At 38.9% G+C, this 23,517-nt stretch overlaps 1 protein-coding gene across 2 annotated transcripts; it reads right to left on the bottom strand.

The window, feature by feature from the left end:
• Positions 1 to 21,883, bottom strand: RCL1 (RNA terminal phosphate cyclase like 1). 2 transcript variants are annotated; one of them, XM_034410344.3, is made up of 9 exons: positions 21,491 to 21,883; positions 12,954 to 13,025; positions 9,667 to 9,842; positions 7,575 to 7,649; positions 7,241 to 7,365; positions 5,565 to 5,690; positions 4,611 to 4,767; positions 3,082 to 3,185; positions 1 to 1,212 (listed from the first exon to the last, which is right to left on the bottom strand). In XM_034410344.3, the coding sequence occupies exons 1-9, from the start codon at positions 21,624 to 21,626 to the stop codon at positions 1,062 to 1,064; spliced, it is 1,122 nt and encodes a 373-aa protein (XP_034266235.1). In that variant the 5' UTR covers positions 21,627 to 21,883; the 3' UTR covers positions 1 to 1,061. The 2 variants fall into 2 exon arrangements, with proteins under 2 accessions (XP_034266235.1, XP_087742319.1); XM_087886193.1 differs by having other exon boundaries at positions 9,696 to 9,842; positions 21,491 to 21,835.
• Between the last annotated feature and the right edge of the window lie 1,634 nt (positions 21,884 to 23,517).

Raw genomic sequence — 23,517 nt, 5'->3', positions numbered from 1 at the left:
TTTTTTATTTTGTGTTATTCCCAAGTTCTTTATTTTTGTGCACAAGTGAGGTAACTGATATAATTTCAGCTTTTATTCATACTTCAGGATATGTAGAGTATAAGACAATGGCTTTTCTTTAGAACCTGCTTGTGGTTTGTAATGATAATCCCCAGTGTGAGAGATTGTAGTAGGAGGATGGAAAGGAATAAAAGAGAGCAGATATAAACAATTAAAAAGAATGCATGAATCAGTTGATAGGTTATCTTCCAGGTAGAAAACAGGTTTCAAATCATTCAGAGATACAGAAGAATTTTGCTTGATTGGCAGAAAAACAGCCATCCGTTGTGTAAGATTTCCATGAACCAATTGCTGATTCAGAATTACTTCCAGATACAGAAAATTGAAGTTGCTACACCATGGAATCAATAAGCTTCTGTATCAACTGTTACTACATCTGACTAAGAAAAAACATGTGACAAGTACTTTTAGCATCCATTTACTCAGAATAAAAGGCTAAATCTCTGTTCATACTTCTTTACCCTAAGGTCAAGAAAGAAGATCTTATAGAAAAGAGCTCTTCCTTCTCCATGGAGAGCTGCTTTGCAGTCGATCATCTTTAAAGTTTTCCTTTTTGAAAAAAAGCCTGATAACAAAAATCCACCTTAATTTGACACATACTGAAGAGCTTCCTTGGAAAAATTCAATTACAGTTTTAAGACTGTATGGCACAAATTTATTTATCATTGCATCTGATTTTGAACAAGATTTTAGCACATGCTCTTTCTACAATAAAAGGAAAAAATAGATAATGTAGATTGCATTTCCAGCTCCAAAACCAATTGTAAATGTCTAGAAGTATCTTCAATAAATGTAACCTTCAATATATACACTTAAAGTTCATAATGGAGTCTCAAACATCTTTCAAAGGGATTAAAATGGCAACAACTACTGCTTTAATAAGTGAAAGTCAGTCACACACACAAAATCCACATACTCTTCCTGAATAAAACATGCGCATGAAAGTATATCAATAGAAAATTAATTTTTGTATTTTTTAATTGAAATCCATGAGCAAAGTATCATCTTACTGTTTTGCTAAGATTAGAAAACCCAATGCCAACACAGGTCATTAAGACTTTTTCACCTCCCTTTCGTTCATCTTCAAACGGTTTGGTTTCAATTTTAAACATAACCTGGAAATAACTTCTCAAATGTCGTAGGAATTCAATTCTAAAAGAAAAGGAAAAAACAACTATAAGTATACATCTCTTTTTCTAAACTGTAGTCAACACAAACAACCTCTGCATTTCAAAAGAAGGTGTACTATTCATGAAAAATGTCTACCTGATTATTTATAAAATACATTACTTTTCCATTGTCAAATGTTATAAAAAGTAAAAATAAATAAATATATAGGTGAGCGAAACTGCTTATCTCCAAAGTAAAGTTTCCTATTAATTAAGACAAAAGACAGTTGAAGCTAAAAAGCATTTATGAATAATATTTGGAGAATTCTTTAAAAAGTCTGCATGGAATTTTAACAACATTTCCAAAATATTACTTGGAGAAGTTGGCTTCATAAGCTTATTACCAGTTTAAAAAAGATTTTTTTAATGACTAAGCCATGCAGAATGTTTGCACTTTCCTATATTACTAATGGACTATTATCCATCAATGAGGCATACAAATTCTTCCTCTCCTCCTTCTATCTCAAAAACTCCTACTTGATTCTCAAAAGTATATAACAATGCCCGGCAGTAATTTCATAGTACAACCCATCTCATTGTGATGGCACGATCATTCTTCAGTTATCACAGTACTGTACCTTTCATACATACAGCACCGGTACCATGATAACCGAAAAAGGACAGTTCACAGTCTAGTACATCGAAACACGATAGTCACACTGCAGTAAGAAGAAAAGCTTGATCCATATGAAGGCTAATACCAGCTAAAGAACTGGCAGCCGTAATTTCACATCGTTGTGCTTATAATAACTACCGTGCCTTTATTTTATACAATTCAAGGCAACATATTTAATTTTTATCCTGCCTTTATTATTTATTTTACAAAGAAAGTCAACTTATACATATACATACTACTCCTACCTGCTTATTTTCCCTTCAACTAAATTCCTGTGAGGCGAGCTGAGCTGTGAGGGAATGACTGGCTCAAAGTCACCCAACTGGTTTCCATGCCTAAGGAAGGACTAGAACTCTCAGACTCCCTGGTTCTATCTAGTCCAGTATCCTTACCACTACACCAAACTGGCTCTCAGATCCAACAGAATGGATCTCTGTTTCTCTTGAATACAGTAGTCCTCAAATTATGACCACAATTGAGCCCAAAATTTCTATTGTTAAGTGAGACATTTGTCTTCCTTGCTGCAGTTGTTTCAAGTGAATCACTGCAGTTGATAAGTTAGTAACCTGGTTGTTAAATGAACCTGGCTTCTCCATTGACTTTGCTTGTGAGAAGATTGCAAAGGGTGATCGCATGGCCCTAAGACATTGCAATTGTTATACATACGAACCAACTGCCAAGCATCTGAATTTTGATCACATGATCATGGGCATACTGCAAAGATAGTAACTGTGAAAAATGGTCATAAGTCACATTTTTCAGTGCCATTGTAACTTTGAATGGTCACTAAATGAACTGCTATAAGTTGAGGACTACCTGTACTGACTAGAACATGCTGAAACTTGTGACATGAACATCTGCTATTTCAAAATACTTTCTACTCAATGTCATTGCTATCAAAATTGCAAACCAGGGAGTTACTCCTGACAACAGACACTTTACAAAGGAACATGTTACCATACGTTTATAATTCATGTTTGGCCTGTGTCTATATGAGCAAATGCAATCTGTTCCTGCAAGCTTCATTAGCTTGATTCAGTGAACTGATAAGAAACTTTCTGATGGCATTATATAACAATAATAACATACTGCAGGGCGTGTTCTAAACATTAGCATAAGTGGTTCTTTTGGCAGCCATTAACTGTTCCAAGTAGCAGCCACTAAATGGCTTCCTGTCACTTCAGTTAACAAACTGAGCAAGAATAATCAGTCGTGGGTGTGGTTGAGAAAACTTACGTGTAAGGTGATAATGGTCCTAGAAGGACTTTGGAGACATCTTGCTGCCCAAGAGTCATAAGAAGTAGAATGAGGCTTTGGTTTATAGAGTCCACGCAGCCTCCCTGCAAAGGAAATGCTTTAATCATTAAGCTTTGTGGTAGGCACAAACTATAGATAAAAGGGGAAAAGGAAATTGGAAGACAGCAGAGGGGGGCTCTGCTCTTACATTTCAAAAGTCAAAACATAAATTATTTTCACAAATCCAATTGCACAGCAGTATATTCAAAATTATATCAGAGATATCTGTATATCTTTAAATAATCCTACAACTGCTTCCCAAAATTGAAATTGTGACACACTGTTATCTCACAGTGCTGTGCAATGGTGTAACAGGAGGCACATGGCAATTTGTTTCACAAGGACAGCTTGTTCCATGGAGCCCAACTCAGCCTGGGTGCATGTGAAATACAAAACAAACAAAATCAGAAACTGAAGTGCCCTCAGTCACATAATCAAAACTCTGGTGTTTGGCAGTCGGCCCACACTTAACTGCAGGGGCACTTTGATTATCTCTCCCCCAACTTCCATCTCTACCCATTTGGCCATCTTGGATCATGTACTCCCTCAGCGGCAGTGGCAGCATCAGAAGCATTAGGCTTGAAGTAGAGGACTGGGGTCTTCAGTAGTCTCATTTGTCTGCTGCCCCACCTATCTGGGCCCCTACCCCAGTCCCAGTGCCATCACCTTAAGCCCCACACTGTGGCTAGACTTCTCAGCTGCCACCACCACCTGCTGCCGAGGAGTGCCACTGTGCTGGGTAGCCAAAGGAGCAGATTTTGAGAGAAGGAGTGGAATAGGCCAATTGGAGGAATTCAAGAGGAGCAGTTCCTTATCTTACCAGGGCTCAGAATTGGGAGAGGCCAAGCTAGGAATGACTTTGATGGAGTGGATCCTTGCCCAATGACTGGTGGAACTTGGTTAATGGGGACTCCAGGGACTTCCTTCACTAAGTGATGAATTCATGTGACATCACTTTTTACAATTGCCTCACTTAGCAATGGAAATTCCTCTCCCAATTACCATTGTAACCTGAGGACCATCTTTATAGACTTCTTCCAATTGCTAACCAAAAGAAAGGTGCATTTTATTTGTTGTATTTGGGGAAAAAAGCCTTTATATACAACTCTGCTACTGCCACCTTTTAGAGAATATAAAGCTTATATTGTAATAAAATATGGGCAGAATTAACTAAAATTACATAAACGTAAATATGCACAGGACTAAAATGCATAGGATGATGAGGGAGGCATTAGCACAGGCTTCCTCAGCTTGGTGCCAGATTTTCCAAACAGCATGGAAGAACTCATGAACGAATGCGAGCTTCTAAAAGAATCTTCCCATCTCTGGTGGCTTCCTGATATTTGGGGATCACCACGTCCGGATGGCCAGAATTCTGGAAGCTCAGATTTCAACATATATGGAGGGCACCAGATGTGAGGATGGACTAGCAATTATTCTTCAGAAGAGCCCTAGAATCAGCCACTTACTCGGTGGATCTCTTCAAGGAGTAACTTTGCACAGTTCACACCAAGGTCTTCTGGAAGTACAGCGGCACCCTGGCCCTGGGGATTAGAGGCCAGTTCAGCACTAAGGAAAGTCCCATTTGTAGTCTCAGCCACAAGAGACAGACCAAAGCCAGGAGACCTGAAAGAAAGATGGGTGCAGAGAAGAAACTGAAGAGAACATTTTTTTAATGTATTTACTTTTAAGTCTTTGACATAAGTGTCCAAACCTTGACAGCCAATCACACACAAGTATTTAAAAATACATGGTAGCCAATCCAAACACCGACCACAAATTTGATGCCATTCATTTTTCTTATTATCTAGAAACATAACAAGCAGCCTACCACTGGGTCAAGCAATTGGCTCACTATGCCAGCAATTTCTACTCTGGCCAGCAACAGCTTTCCAAGAAGTCTAACAAGGGTATCTATTAGTCCCTGGTGCTAACCCTAACCCTTTTAAATCAGGATCAAATCAAAGACTTCTGTGGGCAATGCACCTGCTCAACTACCCAATGGTTGACATACAAATGATGACGGAGTGAAAGGAAATCCTTTCCCAGAAGTTTTGAAAACAGGTGGGTGCCAGCAGCTCTAATCAGAAGATCTCTAAGATGTCAGAAGGATGGGAGATAGCTTGCTAGCAGGTTCAAGAAAGAGAGGGCAAGCTCTTTCTCCAAAGAGGTTATCCCTAGGTAGTTATTCCAAAATGAGGTTATATAACCTAATGGCTAAGTAATTAAAAGTTGAATAGACTAAAATAGGCATAAGCCACCCGTGGCCTACATTAAGTTCCCCTTTGGCATCCACAAAGAATTCCTAGATTCTACCGCTGATAACCCTTGATAGCAATAAATACTATTAGATAGTATTGTGATCACATGAAAATCTCTGAAGCCATAATATATACATTCAAAAGAATTATCTGAAAACTTACTTTCCAGAGCTGGTCCCTTTCATATGATCTGTATGAATGTAGATATCTGGTAGGAATTTATTCAAGATGCTCCTCGCAGAATCCACCATTCGGTTTGCTATCTGGGGGGATACCCTGACTGAATAGCTGGTTTAGGAAGCTAAGGAAATATTTTTGAATACATTTGAAAACAAAGAAAGGGTCAAGTACCCGAAGAGGGCTTATGGTGCATTTCTTTCATGAATACATGCACATTTATGCACAATACACATTTGAATATTTTGCAACCACAAAAAGCAAATTGTAAACCAAACTATGCATGTACTATTTATACCAATGCTTTTTCTGGTTCAAAAGTTCATACCAAATCCAATTACTCTGATATTAACCCTGTAGAAAGGCACTGTAGAGTGATGTAATACTGAACTCCAGACAAATTACCAATTTCAAAGCAGCCAACTCAACATGGAAAAAGTGGTGGCAATTCCTCACCTGGATTTGATGTTGAGGAGATGGCTCATGTGGCCTAATGTTAACCAATAATTTAATGTTAACCACCACCACAGAAATCAGATGGTAGTTACCCCCATCCTCTGCAAATAATACCTGAACTTAGCTCCTGTATAGTCATTATTTGTGAGAGATAAAAGTTGGACAGATGAAGATCACACAGGAATCTATTGTATATAACTAATAAAGTACTTTACTCTTATCTTCATGCATTCTTCTCTTGTGAGTTCACAAATGGATTATCTCTTTATTATTTTGTCATGCTATCTCATTGTGTTTTATTAGTAACGGATACCAGTAAAAAAGGTCAGCCATAGTTAATTTACTGATATTAATCAAATTAAACAAGGAATTTAGATATGAATGGACTCATGAGGAATTAAATGCTTGCATGATGTAGCATTGTTTTAGGACTTTGTTCCACAACTAAGGAAAAATATTGTAATTGACCCATCTGAATTCCACCTGCTCACCGTATGTTGTGAAAGTGAATATTTTGCTAGAAAGTTCAGGCTATTTATTCACAGCTCAGTTATTGATGTTCTTGGACTTCACATCCATCATGTGCAGAATCATATCTAATACTGCAAAGCATCCTGTTCTAATTTATCATTTGCTTAATTGTATAAACTACAATTTGTTGAACCTGCATAATATGCTAAGCCATAAATCATGGCTCTTAGAAAGCATAGGTTGGGCTCATATAACACAATAAGCTAAAACAGAGCAAATCACATTTTATAAATTGTGTTTTTATTCCATCTTTTCTGGGAAGCTTAATTCCTTCCTTAAGTCTATCTTCCTTAAGTCAGTCAGTGAGTTCCAGGGTAACCGATCACATAATATTGACCCAGTGTGACATGTGAATTCAATAATTGATCTCAAGAGGGTTTACTTATACATTAAGTCAGGCATTCCAACTTTTGGGCTGCTTGGGTCACACTGAGTGAATAGGAATAGTCTTGGACCACATATAAAATATATAATATAATTAATGTATATAAATAACAAACTTCTTTTATTTTATTTTTATTACAAACTTCTGGGGTTGCATTCCAGCTATCCATGGCCACATGCAGCCCATAGGCCGCAGGTTAGACATGTCTGCATTAAGCGGATATAGAACTAAAAACTCAATCTTTGAATGAAAAGAGCGTCTAGAATTCTCTACATTCAAAGAAGGATACGCCATACCTCTGATACGCTTAATTTTACCAGGGTCAATATATTGAATAGGTTTTAATACTTTCTTCACAGGACAAGCAAAGATCACTTCCCCTCCTCCTTTGGGGGGCATACCCCGCCTTATTATCTGAAAACAATAAAAAAGAGCCTTGATTGTCTGTCAAAAATCCAGAGAATTGATAAGATTCTAATAAATTAATGCAGCTGCCAAAATGAAGAGGAAGAAGATGGGGCTACCAATACTATGGTGAGTTCACAAATTTGAACTCATAGAAATTTATTTTATAAAGACATTTCTTAAATGCAGTGATGTTCCGACCAATAGCAAATTCTTACCTTCAACTCTAATTCTTCACCATCAATTCCAAATCTTTTCAACAAAGGTAGAGCAGTTGCCTTCAGAACATCCACCTGAAAGAGTCATTACAAAACCTTTTTTTATTAAATGAGAACACTTTCAATACTGAGGAAACAAGAAATTGAAAGTACATGATGAAAAAAAGTTAAGTTTGTATATTAACTGACAAGTTAAAAAAGACAAGATCACAAATTAGCAACCAATAAATTATATAAAGAATATCTTTCAATCCTGAGGCACAAATTAGCTACTAATCCATTCTTGTTTCACAGGCACTGAATGCCACCCATAGTCCACTGTTTCTAGGAAAAAAATTCTATGAAAGAAAGTGGTTATTCTTGCAGCACATTCATATAATGTCCTTGCTGCTCTCTGAGCTTAGTGGTTTTCTTGCAGGCATTTCATTACCCAACTAGGTAACATCATCAGTACTAAGGAGTGGGCTTTGCTATCCGTTTATATAGTAGTGGCTTGCCCTGTCATGTTGGTGAGAGTATTGTTTTGTTCTGAGTAGTTCCTTGGACAATTCTTCCCACCAATGCTGACAGTGCAAGTCAGTGGGGATAATATTTTGGCATTCAGTTACAGCCATTTTATCCAACAACACTGAACACTCCACTCTGTACAATCAGCTAACCAAGCCTATATTGGAAAAGGAGTCAACTGGCCAAAAAGAAAAATGTACGATAATTGGTCCTCATCCATTTTTATAAAGTGTTTAAAAGGAGAAGGATATAGTTTGCACCACTTCTCTCCTTGTTTTATCCAAAATGTAGGAAAAGGTAAAAGTGCAGATGGTCCAACTGGTGGAGTGTCTCAGAACCTGTACATGTCTTTCTCTGGCTTGCATTTGTAGACTTGTAGAGTCATTAAGCTATTGGTGAATAGTTATCCAAATACATACATGGAATCCTGAAAATGGATTGCCTTTTCAGTTATGTTTATGTTGGTCAAGATCAACTTATAAGGACCAATGCAGAGGATATATGAGCTGACTGGGGCAAGCAAAGTACTCAGGGATTCTCCCTAAAGCTGTTTTTCCTCAAGACTTACTGACATCGACCTTTAAAAAGGAGAGCCACATAATATTGCATCCTGACCCCAAGGCCACCACTTTACAGACTTTTTCTATATAAGTTACATTAAGACAGAAGACAGAAAAAGAATCTGCAATAATGAAAACACACATAGGTCTGAGCATGTGAAGAAATCTCACATTGTTCTTGGGAGCCATCACATAAAAAAACCCCGCATGGCTCCTTATCAATGGCTTATCTATCTTTCTTCTACGGGCTTCTCTATGCACTGGATGGGGCGCTGCAGCATTTGATAGTATGCTTCCTCTCTCTCTCTTTTTAATGCCCAAATCCTCATTTGCAGGTGGGGTTTCGTAAGGGAATTCCACAGGGGAACTACATATTCAAGAAGACTGTGCCTGTGGAATCAATTAATCCTTTTTCTGTATGGGTCTCATTGCATGTAAAAATGAGGTGGGACTTCAGTGCAAGTAGTCCTTGACTTATGACTACAATTGGGACCATCATTTCCACCGCTAAGCAAAGTAGTTGTTTAGTGATTCATGCCTGAGTTCTGACTTTTTTTTTGGTCATGATTGTGAAGCAAATCACCACAGTTATTAAGTGAATCATGCAGTCGTTAAGCAAATCCAGCTTCCCCCATTGACTTTGTTTGTCTTCAGAAGCCGGCTGAGAAGATAGCAAATTGTGATCACTAGATCCCAGGATGCTGCAATCATTGTAAATTCAAGCTGGCTGCCAAGCGTCTGAATTTTGATCATGTGAGAGTAGGGATGCTATGCCGGTCGTAAATGTGAGGACCAATTATAAGTCACTTTTTTCAGGTCCAGTGTAACTCTGAATGGTTGCTAAACAAATGGTTGTAAGTCGAGAACTACCTGTAGTGTGGATGCATGCTATTTTGACACACACACACTCCCATTCCTATAGGATGCCCCTGACTCTATCCCATCCCTTTCACAATTCTGTGAAAGCACTGTATGAACAATGCACTAGGAATAGGAAAAGATGAATTGGTAGACCTTCAACTTACTGATGGATCTATCTGATCATTGGTTATACCTCTGAGGACAATTCTTAGTGCATGTTTCATGAATGGGGCTAAGCAGAGAAGACTCTCTAGATAATATCCAATACTACGATTTTCACTACAATCATGTTCCAGTGAACCTCCGTGAAGCAGACCAGGCTGGTAGTACAAAGTTGTACCTGTTAAAAAACAACAACAGGAATGTTATTGTAAAAGCTGTGCTATAGAGACAAAAAGCAATACATATGCCTTGCCTGTCAATCAATCTCTATCATATGCACAAATGACTCTACGAACCTACAGAAGAGCTTTGTGGTAGTTAATTCTTACTGTGCAACCAGGACATTATAGCAATGGGTGGGAAAGAAAATAAAGGTCAGGAATGGGAAAAAGCACAGAAAAGAAGTGTTAACGTGCTCTCTCTCTCTCTCTCTCTCCTTCCCTCCCTCCCTCCCTCTCTCTCTCTCTCTCTCACACACACACACACACACAGACTTGCATTGTCCTGTAAGCAGATCTACCCATAATTACAAATAAAAGAAAGCCTTAGAAAACAAGAAAATACATACTTCCTTAGTAGATATAATTTACAGAAATGGCAAAATTGATTTGCTTCATTAGAAAAAAGATAACTATTATATTTGTTAGCACCTGGAAACCTTTTATGAACCTTTTGCTAACAATACAAAAAAATAAACTTGTGATTTATGGGCTTGATTATTAGAAAGAGTAGAACATGGAAAGAAGGGAGTCACAGTGTAACCCGAGAGAGAGAGGATAAAAGTACAAATGCATTTCTAACTGCTGCAAAGAAGATTGGAAGTCACTTCTTTACATTTTTCTTTGTCTCCCCTTTCTCTTTTATTTCTTTTCTATTTACTTTTCATTGCTTAACTTTACTTTTGCTTTTCTTTAATTTTGTATTGTTTTTACTTTGCAAATGTTTCTATAATAAAAATGAATAATAATAAAAAAAGAAAATACCCATTCCCTTTCCCAGATCTCTAAATCCACAAGCTTAAGCACTTGCAACCACTGTATCAATTTATATTTCCTTCCATATCTACTTTCCTATTGAAAGGTGTAACTCTTCAATGGAAGCCCCCTTGTGCTCTGCAAAGTTAGGTTCCCAATGTGATACATGATGACACAAATATGACTACGGGCACCTCCCTTAGAAGCCATTAAGTTCCATGAGCCATCTCTCTTTATGTTGCTTTAATTTTAAAAATTGGAAGCTAGCCTAAGTGGACCCTTTTAACTTTTTTTAAAGAAAAAAATGATGGGCAGTTGCAATATAATGCTTAGTCTGGCCACAGATTCAATTGTCTAGAAAAAGGACATAGTTGAGAAGAAGTAGAAGGAAGGAAGATGTCCAACAAAACAATGGTAGGATAAAAGGAAGGACAGATAACATATTAGTAAAATAGTGCTTTTAAACGACTATCTTCTCCAAAGTTCCAAATATGCCACCAGCTCCAAAAGACTGGAGCTCCATTTATGCTGATAGCACTACATATAAAATAATTATCTGTTTTAGGTATTGCGAAGATTTCTCTATTTTTGGATCTATTGTTCCTAATAGGAAGAGCTCCGGTTTGTATTCTATCTTTTGTAATGTGATTTCCTCCAACCAGCTCTTAATCTTATACCAACATTTTTTTATTTTAGGGCACATCCACCACATGTGGTAGTATGTTCCTAATTTATGGCCACATCTCCAACATTTGGGTGATAGATTTGAAAACATTTTTGCCAATCTTGCTGGTGCCAAATGCCATCTATAGAACATTTTGTACAAATTTTCTATATTAAGGTACCGCGATTGTAAATTTATAATTTCTTTCCCATAATTTGTCCCACTTTTCTAATTCTATATTATGTCCGAGATTTTTTGTCCTACTAATCATAGTTTCTTTTACCGTTTCTTCTTCCATTCTATATCTTAATAAAAGATTTGTAAATTTTTGTAATCATTTTTTTTCAGGTCCTAATAATATTTTGTCTATGTCCAATTGTTCCTTATATATGCCATATTGTTCCTAATCTTTTTTAAATCTGACTTCCTGTGGTGCCGCGAACGCCGATGGCAGCTCCTTTTGGAGCTCCAGCACCGATATTTCGTTAGCCGCTAGAACAGCGAAAAACAGCTGTCTAGCGGCTCAAAACTCTCCCCCGGGGGAAAAGGGGGAGAGAAGAGCAGAGGGGTTTGGGTAGAGCTCCCCTAGATCCCCAGGCTTTCTTTTTTTTTAAGTCTGGAGGTTGCAGGGTGAGAGCTTCCTGGAAGCCCTTTGGTGCTCCGGATCCGGGACGTATCTGCCTCAGGCAGAACGGGGCGTCGCAACCACACCATCTTTTTGAATTTTTTGTAAGAGTGTATCCTATTTGTCTTTTTTAATCGTGGTACACTTTATCAATAGCCATATTCCTATATATTTAATTTTTTTAACTCTCAAGATCCCCAGTTTCTCCTCTAGTTCTTCATTCTGTCTATTCGTTAAATTTTTGGTCAACATTTTAGTTTTATCTTTGTTTATTTTGAGCCCCACCACTTTACCAAATTGGGTTATATCTTGAAATAATAGTTGTCCAGTTTCTAAAGGATCCTCAATAATTAATACCAAATCATCAGCAAATGCCTGTACTTTATATTCCTGTGATTTAATTTTTAATCCCTTTATTTCCGAATTATCTCTAATTTGTGACATTAATATTTCTGTTGAGAGAATGAATAATAGAGGAGGTAGTGGGCATCCCTGTCATACTCCTTTTTCTATATTGAAACTTTCTGTTTGTTCCCCATACTAACGGCAGCAAGGATTACCATTGCACAAGGGTGGAAACAAAATAATATACCACCAGAAGAAATAGTGATTAGGAAAATTTTACAATGTGCAGAAATGGATAAAATGACAATGGACATTAAGGAAAGAGAAGATTCAGACTATTATAGAGTGTGGAACAAATTCTACAAATGGATAGAAAAAAAATCTAAATAAAAATTGGGAAATTTAAGTTAATATCGCTGAAATAAAGAACTATATGTTACTAATTATTAACCTTATAGTATTAATTGTGTAAATAAATATAATGTAAATGTATATATTCAGTAGCAGAACTGAACAAAAATAGACAATATGCATGTCGATACAGAAGGCTGTAAAAATAGCATATAATATATTGTTATGTTTGTCATGTTTTTTACTCCATGTTTGTCCTTGTTCTTTTTTTCTTCTTCTGTTTTTAAAAGTAAAAAGTTTAATAAAAACTATTTTTTAAAAAATAATTACCTGTTTGGTTTATTTCAATCCTAGAACCATTGGTTATCTTGTCAATCAGCCTGAGAAAGTTTGCCTCAAAATCTGTCAGAGAAACACACATCAGATTAGATTGCTAGTATTAATCAACAATTCCAAGAATCTTTAGGGCCATCTTTACAAATCAAACAGCATGTAATTGTGGTCATATTACAGTTAAAATAGTTTGTTAATCATGTGATTAAAATAGACAAAATGAGTAAAATCTACTCCGATTTTGCAATAGAAAAAATCAGTAACAGTAAGATTATTTTCCCTCCAAAAATCTCCTATTTGCCATTTTATGCATACAGTCACAACCTCTCCTCCAAGGAAGTATTCAAAGGTTTCAGTTGGACTGCACTTCCCAATGTTGCAAAATAAAATATCCACTATTGTTTTAACCCAGTTCTATTTTTCTATTTAGACAGTTTCTGGCTTTTTTAAAAAAAGATGATGATGAAAATAAAGAATGAAATAGAGGTAATTTATCTACCAGACACCTCTAACTCTTGTTCCTTATTTTCAGAAAAAGGGGGAAAAATATTGCCAGTGAAATCTATCACTTTTGTAATGAAACATCAGAAGCATCTGGAAGGAAGGGGGGGTACTATCAGGTGTCAGTGCAGTGATGGACAATCATCATGCTTTTGTGTTTGGGTTTACTTAGAAAGATAATGTAGAAAGACCCATGAAACCTAATCTGAAAATATTGCAACACCATAAGACCACCAAATAAGTAAAAGTCATTAATTACTTATATTCTAGTTCCAAACCTTTTCGCTTTCATTCCTTATTTTTTCTCACCTGTTACATTTGGATTTATACCTTACTGTAGTGAAAAAGCAAATTCACTATCCTCCTTTAAGAAATAAATTTGAGAAGCAGGTCAATGATATCAATGCCTGTTCTAATAGCCCTAAACTGGATATATAATATCCAATGCAATTCGGTACTCTTCTCATTCCATTGTCTATTTCGCGACTTATTCAATTATAAATTAATTGAACTCAGTGTGATCAGTCATACTGACTTTCAAATGGACTCAGGACTTTGGTGTTAACCTCTTAAGGCAGAAGAGTGAAACTAGTGATTGAAGCACTACAGTCTTCACAGGGCATGTCAAGTCAAGGGCCTTTTTAAAGACAGGGTTTCAAGAAAGCTTTGCTCGTTAAAATCCCCTTATAACATTGAGACTCACACTTTGTAGTCCACCCATTCCAAGAAAGGCACTGGGTCCTAGAACAGGTACTGCCATGCCTCATTTTCTACAATCCTACAATCCTGTTTTTGCAACAAGAGAAAACACTAGAGAACAAGTACCCAGAATGCAGTCTCGTCTTACATTTGATTGTTTGCAATCATAAAATTGTAGAATGGCAATACTTCATTTAAAACATCCTTTAACATCCTGTAGTGGACAAAAAAACTCTACAGAGAATCATTAAAACTGCCCAGAATATCATTGGGCTCCAGCTACCAGCCCTGGACGACATCTTCGAATCTCGCTGTTTGAGGAAGTTGCATAACATTCTCAGAGACTCTTCCCATCCTGCTTACAATCTTTTTGGACTGTTGTCTTCTGGCAGAAGATACAGAACAATTAAAACTCAGACCACATGTTTTCTGAATAGTTTTTAACCCAGAGCTATAATTGCACTCAACAATGAACTAAAGGGCCACCATCAGTGAGCTGTTGGACAGCATTACTTGGTCTGTTATGTAGATATTTGGGTCGTTTAGGGGTGGGAAATTGTGGTGGGTGGGAGTGTGTTTGGGGATTGTTATGTGTGTTGGACCTGGTCTTTGGGTGTTAAATGAATTTTGTTGTATGGGTATACTGTGTATACAGGTAAAATGACAATCAAGTTATTATTATTATTAATTACTCTACCGTGTTTCCCTGAAAATAAGACTCTGTCTTATATGTTTTTGAACTCTAAAATCAGCGCTTGGCCTTATTTTCGGGGAGGTCTTATTATTTTGGGGTGCATGGAGCAAGATGGGGCTCCTCTTGCCGTCTTACCTGATTTCCAGCTCTATGTTTAAATATTTTTGAGGAGGGCTTATTTTAGGGGGGAGGCTTATTTTAGCACATGCGCTCAAAAGCCCGACTGAGCTTATTATCAGGGAATGTCTCATTTTCGGGAAAACAGGGGTATATCTGCACATACGACAATAAAAAGAAATAGGTTCTGCAGGTTTTGGACACTAACGTTTCTTTAGAGAACAATAGAGTGAGTTTAGTTAGTTATTGATATTGCAATGCTCAAAATGCAACATCACTTCCTATGATGTGGGTCATGCATTGTACAGATTTTGGGGAAGGAAGGAAGGAAGGAGGATACAGGTTATTATATATAAATTATTTTAGGAGATTCATTGCTGTTGTAAATGCTTATGTTCCTTTGATTTATTTTCTGAGGGTTTAGAAATTGTACCAGTAGATAATAGGAAAGATATGGCAGGCTTTTATTGTTGCAAATAATCAATGCAAGGTTGGAATCACACTCATTCTCCATCAGTTATAAATAGTCTGAAAACCCCATCTGTCTCTCTACACTAAAATGGGCTTTCTATTACTGAGAGTCTTATATTGAAGACTATTCATAAATTTGGGGTTTGCATATATTGATACCCTCAATTTTCTTTCTTTCTGGTAAGTCACCTGGCTTAATAGTAATTAAAATTTCTGCTAATAAAGAAGTCATATGGAAGAAAAAAAAAAGAAATAACACATTTACAAAGCAGTGTTATCATTATACAATTATTTGGTGATAACAGTTGTTACACAATTGATTTCCATAATTAGCTGCTCTGGAATGGCTGATGATTAATTTGCATCAGACTCTAGGGTAATTATAATTTGTAGTTGGTATTGCCGCAGTTATGCCCTGTTTTGTTATCTGGAGTACCGGTAGGGGATAAAATGTTCTCTTTTATTCCACAATTAGGAATATGGAGAAAAAAACCAACAACTTTGAATTTCAGGTTTGTTCCTCAACTGGCAAAGAAGCAAGTCTGAGTCATCTTCCATCTAGCCTGAGGAAGACTCATTAAGTGTTAAGTGATTTCCTTTCCACAGCTTGAGGGAAATAGGTTTCCCCAGTTGTAAGAGGGATGTCTGCATGTCCAAATATCTATGGCTTACAGCTCTTTCACCCCTCTGTTTGGCATTAGAAAAGCCATCAAAGAGCCCATCCAAAATATTCCTACTGCTCTTCCACTGACTTGAAGGTACCTGGTGGCGTTGTCACCAGTTTTCAGACGCTGCTGTCAGCTTCAGTGCCGTTCCACGTGCTCCCAGGATAGGAGGTGCCGGGAAGATGAAAGTACCATGATTGGAGTACAGCCACCCCCAAAAATGGGGAGGGCAAGCAGGATTTCTGAGTGTTTTGAGAGAATCATGAATTTAAGGAAGAAAAAAATAATGGGAAATCTAAGAAAAATAAGGTGCAATGAGACCATCAGAGCGGATAAGAGGAAAAAAGGGGGGAACAAAGAAAATGCTAATAAAGTCATTATGGGACGGAAAAGAATACTGGTAGTCCTTGACTTACAATCATTTGTTTAGTGACCATTCAAAGTTATGAGAGCACTGAAAAAAGTGACCTAAGACTGTTTTTCACGCTTACAATCGCTGCAGCATCCCCTCGCGGTCACGTGATCAAAATTTGGACTGCTGGCAATCAGCTCATATTTATGATAGTTAACAGTGTTCTGGGCTCAGGTGATCATCTTTTGCAACCTTCTGACAAGCAAAGTCAACGGGAGGAGCTGGATTCACTTTACAACCGTATTATTAACTTAACATCCACAGCAATTCACTTAACAACTGTGGCAAGAAAGTTGTAAAATGGGGCAAAATACACTTCACAACTGTATTCTTCACTTCAGAATAGCAACTGAAATTTTGGGTTCAATATTTGTCATAAATCAAGGACTATCTGTATTATCTCCTCTACAATATAAAGGAAAAAATGGCACAGCATAATAGAATAAGGGGAGCTATGGTTGCAAAAACAGGGAATGTAAAAGAAAGACATTTGAGCCAGAAAGAAGGCTGAATTAACAGAAAGCAATACAGGTAGTCCTTGATTTATGACCACAATTGAGACCAAAATTTCTGTTGTCAAGCGAGATATTTGTTAAGTGAATTTTGCCTCATTTTACAACCTTTCTTGCCATAGTTGTTAAGTGAATCACTGCAGTTGATAAGTTAATCACCTGGTTGTTAAGTGAATCTGGCTTCCCCATTGATTTCGCTTGTCAGAAGGTCGCAAAAAGTGATCACATGATTCTTGGACAAAGCAATGGTCATAAATATCAACCATTTGCCAAGAATCTGGATTTTGATCATGTGACCATGGGGATGCTGCAAAGGTCATAACTGTGAAAAATGGTCATCAGTCACATTTTTCAGTGCCACAGAAACTTTGAACAGCCACTAAACAAACTGTTGTAAGTCAAGGACTACCCATATTCAGAGAAATTTTCACTGGAACAGAGACCGAAGAGAAAGCATGCTGTATCAGAAAAGAAAGAAGCAGGGAATTGTCAATAAAGGATTAATAAGGAAATGCAGTTAAAATGTTTTCCCAGTTTGATTTGGGATGGAAAAATTAGCCAGACACACGGGGGACAGAGGTACCACACAGCAAGCAAAAGTCAGGCACAGTAGGAACTTCTATATTTGCTTCTATCAATTTTCTTCCAAACATTACAGGATTACAGGAGGCTATATATTTTCAAACCATCAGTGTTTATTAAATTGGCTCCCACAAACACTTCATGTGGCTTGTGAATAGATTTTGAGTGCCGACGTCTTCGCTCACACTTTGTGCTAGTTGCTTTGGGGTCCCTGGCAATTTATTCCACAGGCATGGAAGCAGAAAAATGTTTTACAGAAATGGTGAATGGCAACTACTAACATAAGGCCAGTAAAAAAAGAAAAATAGGATGCTAATTGAGAAAGGGTTAGGGAGAAAAAGGTGTGGAACTTGGAGTCCCAGACCAACAAGGCTCATCAAAGCAGCTTTGGGTGCAGCACTATAGCCGCTGCCAATTGCTGTCAAATTGCAATGGAAATGTGATAGAAGGGGCACAATGGTTAAATAATTGAGTATAATATTAGTTGCACTTAATACCCTGGTTTCTCTTCAAATGACACAAATCTTATCATTTATATCTTCTGCTGAATGCTGGCTGCCTGCAATCTGGCAGTTCAAATCTCACCAGGCTCAAGGTTGACTTAGCCTTTCATCCTTCCGAGGTGAGTAAAATGAGGACCCAAATTGTTGGGGGCAATATGCTGACTCTGTAAATGGCTTAGAGAGGACTGTGAAGCGGTATATAAGTCTAAGTGCTATTGCTATTGCATATAAATGAGATCCAAATCCTCTTCCCTGGTCTTTTCCATCTTTTCCCCTGAACCCACTTAATTCCAGGATTGTGACTCAGGTACAAAAAAGATGAAATGCAACCCTCAGACAGAAAAAGCTTGTGTATTTTTCTATTAAAATGTGTTTATGTTTATATTCCTACTTTCCACTAGGAAATTCTTCCTGAATGGATTCATTTCATTCTCAAGCTTATTTATTTATTATTTATTAGTTCAATTTCTATGCCGCCTTTTCTCCGAAGACTCAAGTCCAGTCTGTAGGTTAGATTTAAGACGTATCAACTGGCCAAAGTGTCACTTCTTATAAATTTGAACTCAGGCATTCCTCATCCATCACACCAAGCACTGAGTAGCCCCAGGTGGTCTCCATCACTTGACAGCTCCTCCTGGCAGCTTGACAATCAATCATTAGTCTACTCTAGTTGTAAACCTCAATTGGATTAGAAAAGCTACCATTGCCAATGTTGGAGATTCTCCAGCCAAATAAAACCTCTAACTTTCTTAATAAACAATAGTAACAGGAAGAATACAATCTAGAGAAAGATCAGCGGAAGAAAAGATGAATCATCCTCTTTTTTCCAGTAAAGGCAGTTATGTTTGTATGGACACCAACTCCTGATCCAGCAGCAGATGTGGGCTTTTAGGCTGAAAATGTTGCCTATCAGTGTTACAAAGTAGTGATGTAAAAAGAGAGATAACTACAATTCTGTCTAAAGAGCAAGGAAATACATTTCAGAACTAACTGCAATGTATTCAGAACATAGTACTGAAGTGTTTGGACCTTCATCAATTAACCAAGTCACTGAGAACTATATTCTTCAGATCATGACAAAGCAATTAACCAACAAAGTGATTGTAGAAGCAACTGATGAAGTAAAATACCAGCCTATCTAATAGGTGCAAAATTTAGAAGGACACTCTAGAAAATTATGCAACAAAAGCTTTTAAAAATATAAAATCAGGAATTGATTCCTACCAAAACATTTTAAAATTGATTTACCTCTAACCTTAGGAGTTAACTGGTTTACAATTTAATAAGAAACATTTGTAAGTGGAACAAATTTTGGCTTCAACACCACACACAATAACAAAGGAATAATTCCCAATAGAGTGGAACTAATGTCCAAGAAAGCAAGTATAATTGCACTGAATATCTTATGTAAAAAATCTATATGCCATATTTTTCATCACATGAGGCAATGTAGAGAATGATTAATTAATGGATTAATTAATGATTCATTTATGGAATAATTCTTTTTGAATTCTGAATGTCTCAGCTGCATGCCCTAATGTGTTCTTAACCCAAACACCACACTGTGCTGAACAGATTCAGTCACACCATCACGCTAAGTTATGGTTTGGTAATATGTGTGAATTTAACATTATAGCTTAGTTAACAAACCATGGTTTGAGAATCTTTGGTTTAGCATGATATATGACAGTAAAAAGCAGCATTCTGAGTCCAAGTAATACTACCTTTTATTCTTAGGAAGGAATATTCTACCGCATAGCTCCCAGCGACCGCTAAGATCCCACAGAGTTGGTCTCCTCCGGGTCCTGTCAGCTAAGCAATGCCGGCTGGTGGGCCCGCGGGGGAGGGCCTTCTCTGTGGCTGCCCCAGCTCTCTGGAACCAGTTACCTCCTGAGGTCCGGACCATCCCTACCCTATTGGCCTTCTGAAAAGCAGTGAAGACCTGGCTTTTCTGGCAGGCCTAGGGCCGTTGATCTCGCTTTGCGATCTGACGAGATCCGGCCATGAATTGTGTGAATGGGTTTTAATGTCTTTAATGTTTTTAATTTTTGAGTGTATTGTGAGTCTTCGGAGAGGGGCGGCATATAAATTGAATGAATGAATGAATAAATAAATAAAATAAATAAATAAATGGGGCAGTGGAAAATTACAGCTCCTTTAAGGTGATTGTGATTAAATCTATTACCAAAGGATTTTCTTAATTAACTTGTTTGGTTCAGTGTATTAATTTTGGGCAGGCTGTTGTCTTAGGAACATCTCACCCAGATATGGCCTGCTGCTGCACAGATAGTTCAGGGAAGGGTTAAAAAAGCCATTGCCATATTCTACAGGTAGTCCTCAACATACAACCATAATTTCTGTTGCTAAGTGAGACATTTGTTAAGTGAGTTGCCCCATTTTAGGACCTTTCTTGACGCAGTTAAGTGAATCAGTGCAACTGTTAAGTTAGTAAATTAAGTGAATCTGGTTTCCCGTTTGATTTGTGCTTGTCTAAAGTTTGCAAAAAGTGATCATGTGACCCAGGGGTGGGTTCTACTTACCTTTACTACCGGTTCGCAACGGTGCCGCATCTGTGCGCTTGGCTTGCACGCTGTTCTGCGCATGTGCGGAAGCTTCTGCACATGCGCAGAAGCATTCTGATGACGTCGGGGTTGGTGGGTGGAGCCTCCCACCGGTTTTACTACCGGTTCTATAGAACCGATCTGAACTGGAGGCAACCCACCACTGATGTGACCCCAGGATTCGACAACTGTCATAAATATGAGTCCATTTCCAAGCTTCCAAATGTTGATCACGTGACCATGGGATGTTGTGACGGGCATAAGTATAAAAAATGGTCACCAGTTCCTTTCTTTCAGTGCCGTTGTTACTTTGAACTGTCACTAAAGGAACTGTTGTAAGTCGAGGACTACCTGCAATCTGAAGGGGAGGGGGAACCATTTGACATTCTCTAAAGCCTGATGTATTTACAGGGACATGGTGCCTAAGCATTGGTAGGGTGGGACTGGCATATCGCCCCATGGTCCTTTAAGCAGATCGCTAACCCAGCAGATCCAACCGAGCTCTTTTTTTTTTTTCACAGCAGCACACAACCTTGCGGATTCCACAGACTCTCTTTTTTTTATCAACAGCCTGATAACTCAGGCTCCTCTCCCAGGCTACGGCGGGCAAAATCAAAGAGTCACCTCTGTCTTTTTTGCGCACCGATGTGAGGTGCGCACCTAGCCGCCTTTGCCTCCACGGGAATTCAATCCACCCGCCAGTCTCCTTTCAGCGGGCGAGCCTCCAACAGGCACTCGCAGAAACCGCCCGCCTCAACCCCCCTCGCCTCCCAAAACGTCCCCAGGGATTCGCCTCGCAGCTCCCGCACTAACCAACCTCTGAGGCCGGGGTTGTCATCCTTGGCTCTGATCTTGCGGATTTTCACCGGCCGCCCGCTCAGCGTGGAGAGCACCAGCCTCTGCCGCAAAAAGTTGCTCCCGACGTAGCTGAGGGAAGGAGCCTGGCTCGCCATTGTTAACTGCCCGGGCGCCGCTTGGACACCGGCCGAACCTCTTCCCACCTCCCCACCCCCACCGCCCCCCCTCCTCAACCGCCAACCGTTCTGGATGCCGGCCGAGCCAACGGACGCCGAAGCTCGCGCCGCTCTTAGGATTCCCCCAACGCCGCCACGGTTTTGCCCCGCAGTGCCCAGCGCGCGTCCACGTGGTTTGGAACAGGAAGATGGAACGCAGAGACAGCGGCGGGGTCAAAGGAGAAGGGGCGGGACCTGCGGAAGCGCCGCCAGCGAGCGAGCTCAGGCGATTGGCTCCGGCGGGAGGAGTAGGAGGAGCTAACGGGAGAATGAGAAGGCGGCTTGCTTGGCCAGGGCATTGACGGCGGGAGGGTTTGGAGCGCTTTCTACCCGAGGACGGCACGGCCGCCAGTAGCATCTTTTCCCGGGCGAGTGGGAGTAGGCTGTGCGGCGCACAGGAGACGGCCAAGCACGAACCAGCCAGCTGATATGACTGGTTGTATGGCCGGTCTTTTCTTTAAAAAAAATCTCCAGTGATGAAGCACCCACCACTTCTTGAAGGCAAAGCTGCTCCACTGGTTAATTGTCCTCAACTGTTAGGAAGTTTCTCCTTAGAATAGGAATAGGAATAGGAATAGGAATAGGAATAGGAATAGGAATAGACTAGACTAGACTAGACTAGACTAGACTAGACTAGACTAGACTAGACTAGACTAGACTAGACTAGAATAGAACAGAACAGAACAGAACAGAACAGAACAGAACAGAACAGAACAGAACAGAACAGAACAGAACAGAACAAACAGAGTTGGATAATAGAACAGAATAGAATAACAGGCAGCGCCCGGGCAGTTAACAATGGCGAGTCAGGCTCCTTCCCTCAGCTACATTGGAAGCAACTTTTTGCAGCAGAGGCTGGTGCTCTCCACGCTGAGCGGGCGGCTGGTGAAAATCTTCTAGTAGTCCAACCCCCTGCCCAGGCAGGAAACCCTACACCACTTCAGACAAATAGTTATCCAACATCTTCTTAAAAACTTCCAGTGTTGGAGCATTCACAACTTCTGCAGGCCAGTTGTTTCACTTATTAATTGTTCTAACTGTCAGGAAATTTCTCCTTAGTTCTAAGTTAGTCCTTGATTAGCTTCCATCCATTGCATTGCTTCTTGTTCTACCCTCAGGTGCTTTGGAGAATAGTTTGACTCCCTCTTCTTTGTGGCAACCCCTGAGATATTGGAACACTGCTATCATGTCTCCCCTAGTCCTTCTCTTCATCAAACTAGACATACCCAGTTCCTGCAACCGTTCTTCATATGTTTTAGCCTCCAGTTCCCTAATCATCTTTGTTGCTCTTCTCTGCACTCTTTCTAGAGTCTCAACATCTTTTTTACATCATGGCAACCAAAACTGAATGCAATATTCCAAGTGTGGCCTTACCAAGGCATTATAAAGTGGTATTAACACTTCACGTGATCTTGATTCTATTCCTTAGTTCTAGGTTGCTTCTCTCCTTGATTAGTTTCCATCCATTGTTTCTTGCCTTGCCTTCAGGTGCTTTGGTAAATAGTTTGTCTCCCTCATCTTTGTGGCAGCACCTCAAATACTGGAACACTGCTATCATGTCTCCCCTAGTCCTTTTTTTCACTAGACTAGATATACCCAATTCCTGCAATCATTCTTCATATGTTTTAGTCTCCAACTGCCTAATCATCTTCACTGTTAGGAAGTTTCTCCTTAATTCCAGGTTGCTTCTCTCCTTGATTCGTTTCCCTCCATTGTTTTGCTTTCTGGTGCTTTAGAAAATAGGTTGTTGCCCCCCCACTTCTTTGTGGCAGCCCCTCAAATACTGGAATACCGCTATCATGTCACTCCTAGTCGGGTGAAATCCAGCAGG

This window comes from Pantherophis guttatus, chromosome 2 (assembly GCF_059756535.1).
Source record: "Pantherophis guttatus breed Tessera chromosome 2, ASM5975653v1, whole genome shotgun sequence".
Lineage (NCBI taxonomy): Eukaryota > Metazoa > Chordata > Lepidosauria > Squamata > Colubridae > Pantherophis > Pantherophis guttatus.
Note: the sequence above shows the minus strand (reverse complement) of the source record. Positions and strands in the feature narration are given on the sequence as shown.

Coding starts and splice junctions, on each gene's coding strand:
- RCL1 (XM_034410344.3), bottom strand. CDS start 21,626: ATGGCGAGCCAGGCTCCTTCCCTCAGCTACGTCGGGAGCAACTTTTTG. Junction 13,026..21,490: donor TGACAACCCCGGCCTCAGAG/GTTGGTTAGTGC, acceptor TTTCTCTGACAG/ATTTTGAGGCAAACTTTCTC. Junction 3,186..4,610: donor TCCTTGAAGAGATCCACCGA/GTAAGTGGCTGA, acceptor TTTCCTTTGCAG/GGAGGCTGCGTGGACTCTAT.